The sequence below is a fragment of the Glycine max genome, chromosome 14 (assembly GCF_000004515.6).
Source record: "Glycine max cultivar Williams 82 chromosome 14, Glycine_max_v4.0, whole genome shotgun sequence".
Taxonomy (NCBI): domain Eukaryota; kingdom Viridiplantae; phylum Streptophyta; class Magnoliopsida; order Fabales; family Fabaceae; genus Glycine; species Glycine max.
The window spans coordinates 49,714,828-49,724,447 of NC_038250.2; the positions used below are offsets into that span (position 1 = coordinate 49,714,828).

General features: G+C 34.4%; 1 protein-coding gene across 6 annotated transcripts; it reads right to left on the reverse strand.

Annotated features, from left to right (window-relative positions):
• Positions 1-2,015: 2,015 nt before the first annotated feature.
• On the reverse strand, positions 2,016-9,380 carry LOC100810794 (BTB/POZ domain-containing protein At2g30600). Of its 6 annotated transcripts, none has more exons than XM_041008903.1 (13): positions 9,262-9,380; positions 7,949-8,757; positions 7,305-7,628; positions 6,221-6,448; positions 5,724-5,885; positions 5,067-5,279; positions 4,923-4,970; positions 4,764-4,822; positions 3,285-3,429; positions 3,089-3,169; positions 2,933-3,013; positions 2,642-2,710; positions 2,016-2,362 (listed from the first exon to the last, which is right to left on the reverse strand). In XM_041008903.1, exons 2-13 carry the CDS (start codon positions 8,738-8,740, stop codon positions 2,144-2,146), a joined length of 2,421 nt encoding a protein of 806 aa, XP_040864837.1. In that variant the 5' UTR covers positions 8,741-8,757; positions 9,262-9,380; the 3' UTR covers positions 2,016-2,143. The 6 variants fall into 6 exon arrangements, with proteins under 6 accessions (XP_040864837.1, XP_040864839.1, XP_040864838.1 ...); XM_041008905.1 differs by having other exon boundaries at positions 3,285-3,417; positions 9,262-9,378; XM_041008904.1 differs by having other exon boundaries at positions 9,267-9,351.
• Between the last annotated feature and the right edge of the window lie 240 nt (positions 9,381-9,620).

Sequence of the window (9,620 nt, forward strand, 5' to 3'; positions counted from 1 at the left end):
TAACATTATTTAATTTTATTATTCTTAGAAAATAAATTTTCTTCCCAAATTATCATTAATTGGAATTCGATTTGATTTAAAAATAATAAGTGACCATTGGGAAACAACACAAAATGCAATGACAATGGGAAGTGCAGAACTATATGTGCAACTGAGATAGAACAAAAAAAAAAAGGCATAATTGCATGTTAGAGTGCATCTGCAATCTCGAGAGTCAATACCAAGGAAACACAAGAATTGAAAATTGTTATTTTGCTATGTTCTGGTTTAAAAGCAAGTATGAATATATATAGAAAACCATGTTACAAAGCTTTTCCTGAGTTATTTTTAAGTTTGGAGGTTTACATAACTGTTGTTAAATAAACAATAACAAAATTACAAATTACTAACTTTTTTGTTAAGTCATTGACCCTCTAAATGCACTCCAACTCCTTATACATTTGCTAGTTTTGTCTTGATTGCACAAATGGATCCTACACAGCTATCATTACCTCTTTTATGTTATTTCTCTTACAGCTTTGATTCTATAGATTTTAGAGTTTTGTGGAATTTTTTTAATAGAGGGAGAAAGAAAAAGAAAAGGTGAGGATTATAGAAACCAATGTCAAAATGGTCCATATGAGTAATATGCCAAATATGGCTTAAAAACCTAATTGATCACCATAATATTCTAAGAAACCCCCTTCCTAAAACTCACAAGGATACCACCCTTTCTCACAAATCTAGAAAATCAAAACTTTCAATTACTCTCTAAGCGAAGATAACACAAATAAGGCTCTCTAATGGACTAATTTCACCCTTTTAGTATATATATTTGTTTAGATTCCTTTATTCCTTAATTATAATTCTTTCTTTGAAATGTAACTGCAATATAGATGCTAATTAAAGGATAAAAGGAAAACAATTGTAAACACAAAGAATTAAGTGTGCACTCTCTTTTTGAAGTCTTGTTGCACATATTTTTAGTGAGATTGTAATCTTTGTTTTCCTTTAGTGAGATGCATCAATACTCCTAGTTGATGATATGAGTTTAACTTTAGTGAGATTGTAATCTTTGTTTTCTTTTTTTAGCTTTCTCTGTTGTTAAAAGAAAATTGCAGCACGATTATTTATTTACTTTCTCCTCGTATTATAATTATCATCCTACAAGTTTTAGGTTACTTTATACAAGATTAAAAAAATCAATAAATAGATTAATAATAACAATTTTATAAAATTAATTTTATCATTATTAATTTATTTTTTGTTTTTCTAATCCATATCATTAATATCATAGAGAATATAAGTAAAAATAATAATTAATGTCATATTAAAAAATTAAAATGATAATTATTTTAAAATATTTTTCACACGATAATTATAATGAGATTAAGAAAATAATAAGTAATTAGTTATAAGTGAAATCTTCACTGTGAATAGTCAATTACCTATCAAAATAATATATTATCTCGAGTTAGTTCAAATAAAACCTTATTTTCCCTTATTTAACATACCACTAGGAAAGAATGCATTTAACTTTGCTTCTTGTAATATTTTTTTGGTAAGGTTTGTTATCTTTTGGTAAGGATTTCTTGTAATCTTTGAGGATAAGTGTTATATATTTATTGGAAAAATAAATTAAATATTTATCTTTCAATTTACATAATTTCGTGATTTCTTGCTAACAAAAAGTGTGTATCGATTTTCCCAATAAGAATTCATTCGGTTATCCCATTATTACCTTCGTTGTTATTGTACATCGATATCAATGTTTTTAATACGTGAAAATATTTTATTTTAGAGCTTTACTGCGAATGAAATTGGCAATATTGATGCTTGGTACTGATTTTTTTTCCATCGTGAGTTTCATATATCAAAAGGTGGTTTTTCATCGTCTTGTGCACCTTTCTTATTTGTGAAAAGGATTTTGTCGATTGAAATTATGGGAAGACTAGAGATACTACAGTCTACATAATTACATATAAAGCAGCCTACAAGTTTGAATGATGAAATAAGAACAATAAAGAAACTTCATCTTCTCTTAGAACCACAACCCTTTATCCATGACTTGATTCAAATAATTTAGTCAATAAGCAAACCATAATGTACATGAAGGAGCTGGAATTGTATTTTAGGAAGGTATGGTATTGGCATGGCTAGGCTTTTAAAGGAAGTAGCCATACAATTCCAAGTAACAAATGCAGAAATTCCAGGGATTGGTGGCATCGGTGGTGGTTCCTGTGAGCACAACCCGGAAATACCTGAAGGGAAGCAGAGCGTTGGGGCCAATTATGGGCCAAGAGGCAAACTGGCCAGGTTTACATATACTCCGATCATTTTCATGGACTCTCAAGTTTGTCCAGCTCTTTCCGTCAAGTGAGCCCTGAAGATTCATAATTACTCCCATTATAATTGTTGTATAAAAGAAATTGTCATTTTAATTTTTCAATATAATATTAATTATGTTTCTACTTATATTCCTTATAATATTAATGATGGAGAATAAAATCTATAAATAAATTAATGATGATATAAGGTTAATTTCGTAAAATTATTTCTCTCTCTTTCATTTATTTATTGTTTGTTTTTTGTCTGTGTAAAATAATTATTATTTTGGGACCGAGGGAGTAACAGATAAGAAGCATCACTGCTGATTGCTTACCTGAACATTCCAACATCTCGGGAAGGCCTTAGAACCGTCCTGCCTCAGGGTATAGTAGTTGCACATAAGCTGCATTCATCGATTTTCCTTTTTTTTAATCAGAATGTTGATTCCATCAAATAAGAAGTTGATCTACTCATATTGAGGTGCAATTATACTTCTATAAATTTGATAAATGAGGTTGGAAGGTGGAAATAAAATCTTCGAATATCCACATGCTCAAAGTGCATGATCAAAAGCGAGTACTAATATAAAATACTTGGAAACACAAACAATCGGCATATTGCGTACCTGATGATCTTGGCCAAGATCCACCATCCACCAGCTACAGTTCTGTCCATTTTCCAATCGAGGCCCAGCAAAACATGTTCCCTGTGATGGCAACATGAAGTTAGGTACCATTAAAGAAAATAACAGTTCAATTGCAGTTTAAAAAGTTTAGCACACCTGGTAGGTTCTTGAGACCAAAACCTTGGGATCAGTGTATCTTGAGTGGGGGCTGCTAGCTGTGATGGTAATTTTCCTTGGCTGCCACACATAATTTTAAGGGAAGGGCATATATAAACAGTTCATTGATCAGCCCTTAGCATAAAAATACCTAAAAAGAAAAATGAAAGGGGAAAAGATAAATTAGATGCTCTACCTCTGCCAAAAGAGGATTAACCCACGGGTGTTCACCATAGGATGTTCCAGCAAAGTACAGAACTCCATGGTCATCCCCATCACAGATGTACTGGAGTTCCCTGTAACTGGACCGTCTATGTTGGAATCTAACACTACAATGAAAGCTAATGTAAGTTAACCCCTGTTAGATGTGTTCTTTTCTAGGGGGTTGGGAGGGGCAGATAAATCTAAGAATAATTCAAAACGTAAACTGAGAAGTAAGAACTAAAAAGCACAAAAACCTTGGAACTCCTAATATTTATCCAAGTAATCGCATTTCTGATTAGAACTCCTAATTTATTTCCAGTTTTCCACAGTTCACTCTAACATTCCTTTCCCATATCCATTATCCCTACTCCTAACTCCACCAGCATGTCACTGTTGATATCCACAAGTACAAATATCATTCTTATTAGTTCGTTGCAATATGCATGTTGGGATGCAATCATAGCTGTCAAGGGATTGAGTGACTTAGGCAAGGTAACACCATGTTTCAGGTATGGCATTGCAAGGTTTTGGCAGTATGAAAAGGGTACAAGCCACAACCACAGAAGGGCTTAAGAGACAATGCTACTTTTCAATCTCAAACTTAAGAAGTTCTCATATGTTGAATTCATGAGGATAAAAGGGGAAGCAAATGTGTGCAGAACCACAGATGTTATGTTATTCTCATGGAAGGTGAGAACTGAGAAGGGACAGTCCACAAGCGTGAGGAATACACATTGTTGGGAAGGGGGCAAAAAGTTTGGCATTAATGAAAATAAGGTTTGGGAACTGGATAGTCATAGAATAAAAAAAACACCAATAAAAAAAATTATTAATAACGTTAAATTTAATATATTATTTATTCAAATACTACTTATAAATGTATTATTATTTAAATTTCAAAATTCGAAATACATAGGTGTGTTTGTGTGTCTGTCTAATTTTTTGAATTAGCATAACTGTATAACCCCCAAGTACTGCATCCCCCATATGCATAGCACGAAGTATCATGTTGACCTAACCTTAACCCAGGAAATATAAGCAAATGCCAGTAGTGTCTGAAGTAGAATATTTTCCCTCACCCTGCACCCTAAAAATGCTATCTGGAGGCAGAAAACATGGACAGAAGAAGAGGAAGGATATGAAGCTTAAGAGGAGAGAGAGAGAGTAGTGTCATCCAATAGATAAAGTCATCAAATTCTTGTATGGATCTTGAACAGAAATCCCCTCTATAATCCAAATGGACCAACAAGTTTGTTGGAAAAAAAATGAGAATAACCCAGAACTAATGAATCAGAATTCATAATACAATAATTAATAAGAGTGCAGATTATTTTCACAACCAAATAAGCTATTGTTATTTACTGCAGAGGCTACAGTCTAAATATTGAAAAATTACACAGTCAAAGTGCAGTGCCTGACTTAAATACCCCAATGAAGAAGCTAAGGAGACAAACTAAGGTGAAGAACTTACTTCTCTTCATTTTCTGACTCTGCCAGCCCACATTTAACAAAATTGATAGCCTCGTTAACCTGTAACAAATAAATAACAGAATAGTTATTCAAAGATTAGATTTACAAAATCACATTACACATACTGGCTGAATTGATTGGAATAAGACAGAAAACTTACAAGATTTTGGAAAACAGGAATATGCCGGCCAATGCTGCTATGCTGCAACTGCACATTAATTACAACGTTATACTATGAACTATGAATAAGCAAACCCTATGTATGTGAACTGTCCAAAGATATCTGAGTGCAGAGAATACCAACCTTCTCAAGTAAGGAATATTGTAGTAGTGGAAATCGCACAAATGGCAACAAGTCATAGATTAACTGAAGCCTCTCACCAAAAAGGAGTTCTGGTTTTGAATTTTCCATTAACTGATCCACCACTTCCCACCCAAACAACTGTTTTGCATTCATGCCAAACATTAGAATTGCATTAAGGACTTTCTCTTCAGACGTTACTGTCAGATCTGGATGCTGCAAAATCCAAATACAGATCAAGAAATCATCAGTCAAATGACCTGATAGTACAATAAAACCCACTAGGATAGACAATTTTGCTGATGTATAGTAGATTATATCTAAGCTAATATTCAGGGGATTTGTAGAGAAATTTAGTGTTTCAAATGAGGGAATTACATCTACAGTTCTCAGATAAAACAACTTAGATCTCAAAATTTCAGATGCAGGAATTCAATAAAATCCTGTTTTTAACTTAATGGCATATCTACATAAGTAGAACTTCAATCCTTTATTCTTTACACCACCCCCCCCCCCCCCCCCCCAAAAAAAAAAAGTCTGGCTTTACAATTAAGCCAATGTAGATGCAGGCCTCTTTAGAAGATATTATGAGTTGTACAGTTATATTCCTTGAATTTACCATCAAATTCCAAAAAACGAGCAACTTGACGAGAAACACACCTTAATGATATTGATTAAAGTTGTCTCATCTAATAACACAAAGTCAGTACTCGCACTGATATAATAGTCAAAGTTCATGGAAATTCTCCTCTGCAATGATTCTTTAATAAGTCTACATGATGGCATTGAAGAAACCACTTGGAGGAGTGGACATACTGAGTCCTGCAACAAAGTTCAACGGTTAGCTTCAAAGGCTACGGTATTATTAGTTGCCAAATTTGTCTGCTTCCTCCATTTAAATTTGTGTATAATAGAAAAACTTTGTTGTATGACCTTCACCCAATAGAAGAACTTCATCCCTGCATATAATATGTAGACGAGAAGTATCAATATCTTAGAATTGATTACTATAAAATGGATCTCTTCTTTTGTTTTCACAAGTCTGAAACCGCAACTCTCTTCTCCAAACAGTTAGTTCAAGTGGCATCCACAGGATAAATGATTCTAACTTCCAAATAAGTACTGATTTCCGTTGTGAGTGAAGATTGCCAAACTACCTCTGAGAGACATTCTAAAAGCATTTTGCAGCATTCTTGTTGAAGAAAAGTCACTCCAAATTGATCAGCTAATAGAAGGAGTTGGAGCAACAAAGCACCAGAATCTATAACTTTGTCATTCAATTGCCCATCATATAAAAAGTTAAGCATAGCCTTGAAAGCTTCCGGTGGGACATCCCTTAAAGTAACCTCCGAGGACATGCTTTCACTCATTCCATTTGTGAACATCTGGCAAAAGTAACAAAATCTTTGACTAATAGCTACAGTTGACAGTATACAAAGCTACATAATCACCATGTAAATAGAAATTTATGACACATAGTATACCAACATCACATGAATATTACTTGCATAAATAGAAATTTATGACACATAAAGATAAGGCAAATGCTAGTGTTTCTGGACAATATGCTAACCTGCATTGCAAATACACAAGTAGAACACACTGGATATTGAAGTAATTTACAACATTATTGAAGTGTACATTCACAAGATTAAATTTGTAACAGGTGCTGTTGAATATCTTGAAAATAGTTTTATTAACCAGATCAAATTTGTTAGTCATACCTTAGAATGTAAAATCATAAACAAAACATTTTTTATGTTTGCAAAGATACAAGCAAAGCACACTGGACATTGAAGTAATTTGCAACAGTATTGAGTACATTAATTAACCTCACAAGATTAAATTTGTGAAAGGGCGTGTTGAATATCTTGACTCAATGCTAAACATGAAAATCGTTTTATTAACCAGATCAAATTTGTTAGTCATTCCTTAGACCTTAGAGTGTAAAGTTGTAAACAAAACATATCCTTGATTTTTCACACCCTGCCTGTTGTAGAAAAAATAATTTTAGGAGACTTAGAGACACTCTTTCAAGGCTCTGTTGAATATATAGTACATCACTTCTAAACTTAACTCTCATATAATTAAATTTAACTAAATTAATACTTCCTCCATAAATGTAGATGCTAAATGTTTAGGCGAATAAATCTTGCTTTTACGAATCTTCAAAAGCCACCCTCAAAGGGAGGAGATGGCAGCTCAGCTTAAGTCAGATAAAAGATTGTGAAATTGGCTCACCCGAGCAAAGGGGATACTCCATAAGCTAAGAACAATTTTATGAGCTCGTGCAATGAGCCCATAACCCTCAATGTAGATGTTTACATCACTGTACTGGCCTGTTAATTTCAATTGTTTCAGTTGCTGAGTGCTGACAGGAAGTGAGGGCAAAGTTGAACAATGAGGTCGGATAGATGGATATGTTAACTCCACATTCTTGCCCGTGTCAAACAACTTCTTATCTAGCTTAAACCGTTCCATAGTCTCTTCACACTGCTTCACCAGTGGTGTCACTTCAAACTGTAGACTTAAATCCCTCAAAGAACCGAGTTGTTCCTGGGGAATCTACATGATACAAAGACACAACTACCTTAATTAAGAATATAAATATCAATGGCAGTTTAACGAGTACAGTATAGCAAATTAAATAAAAATCACTGAAGAAAGAAGTAAGAATCAGCTTGACAAAGTCACAAAATTACCATGGTATGTGGATCTCATATAAACAACAAAATGATCAGGGAAAAAGAAAAAAATAAACATTAATTTGCACAGAAAATTGAGTATGACAAACTTTTGTAGCAGACAACAATGATCTCAATCTCCATGTTTAACATCAAATCAACAATAGCAAATACAAAAATAACAAGGTATAAATCCCCTACCTGGGTCCAGCCAACATAGATGTAGTGAAGCAGTGCACGGAAAAGTAGATAAGATACAGTGGGTAGGTTGATGACAAAGGAGGAGGAGCACAGAGAAAACTTTCCAGATGCAGCTAAAATTGCCTTGTGAGCGGGAACGGGTTTTTCCTCTTTACCAACGATGAATAACACATCAGACAAGTCCCAACTCTCGAGGAATTTTTTGAGCCCCCATTTGTCATAATCCATGTTTTTGTAATTGTAACAGTCTGCTGCATCAACCTCGTCCTCAACTTGATAATCACCAAAAACGACATGCTTCGAGAGGGGCACATGAGTGTGTGTTAGAGACAAGACATTAACATTTCTATACTTAACATGTTTATCCCAGCTGCTGAGGCCAATATACTGAACATTACAATTGGGATAAGAATCCAACCACTGGAAAACAACATCCTGGAAAGGGTATTTCCCATTGCCTATACTAATCAAGCCATCATAGATGCTGATCCAATAACTCTGAAAGGAGGAAGAGCAGCAGAGGCCAACCCCTGCCACATCGACAACAGCTTTTCCATTGACCTCAATTCTGAGTCGCCGATTCCTGTGACTCCCCAATATGATTGTGTAGTGAGGACTGCTATCTCTTTTATAATGGTAGCCCTGGCTTCCCACATTCTCCCGGAAAACCAGTGTGACATCGTTGCAGGCGAATGCTTCAAAGGCGACGCAACCCCGGCCTGCCTCCCGGAATTTCAAATCCTCTCTCCAGGCGCACTCAAATGGCGGCACGGTCAGGAACTTGGCCGACATGTTTATTCTTGGACACACTAGCAATCAATATGCAATATTTCTATATATTTAATATGGAAGGGTAGAGAAAATTCATGTATGATAAGTGTGAGAATGAGAATAGTAGTTAACGATAGTAATTTATAACAGACGGAGATATCTGAAACATCACCATCTGAAGGGAAGAAAAATTGCCAGAAACAGCTACTGGAAGCTTTCAGACTTGACCCCAAAATAAATAATAGAAATAGAAATAGAAAGGGTAATTGGACGGATCTGAATCCTAATTCCTACGCCACATCCTTATCCAACCAAATACAAAAATACAAGCATGAAATATCTATGCTGACTAAGATCCTCGTAAGGCAAATGAACAAAAATGATTTAGGAAAACATCATTGATTGTCATCTCGTGCGTATCTTTGCCTGATTGGACATTAGTAGGACCATCCTCGTCAGCTAAGTGCTCGGTCTTAGCCTCACAACATCCATCGTTCATATTTCACATCCAAACATTTGTTAACAAATAAAATTACCATTACCTTACCGCTCAACCGGCACCGTCTCGTCGCGGAATCACCCTGCCAGTGCCTTCTGGATCATTCCTTAACCTCCACCCCGTATTACCCCTTCCATCATCATGCCGCTTGTGTCAAATAACAGTTTATTCTTTGAAAAATTATTAACACCTTTTTTTATTATCAAATAAAATTTATTAAAAATTAAAATAAATAAATAAATAAGAATTTATAATTTTCTTTTGTGAATTTTCGGCTTGATTCTAATTTTCATCTCTGGTTTAGAAGAAGCAAACTTATTTCATTTCTTACAAATAAAACCATGAGAATTTCTAGTGTGTCTTTAATAATTTGAGAGAGTTTGATACTCTTGATTTTTTAAC

Excerpts from the sequence above, each read along its gene's own strand:
- LOC100810794 (XM_041008903.1), bottom strand. The coding sequence starts at position 8,740 with ATGTCGGCCAAGTTCCTGACCGTGCCGCCATTTGAGTGCGCCTGGAGA. Across the intron at positions 6,449-7,304 it reads GGAGTATCCCCTTTGCTCGG|ATGTTCACAAATGGAATGAG; the intron begins GTGAGCCAATTT and ends TACTTTTGCCAG. Across the intron at positions 5,886-6,220 it reads TTTTAGAATGTCTCTCAGAG|GACTCAGTATGTCCACTCCT; the intron begins GTAGTTTGGCAA and ends ACTTTGTTGCAG.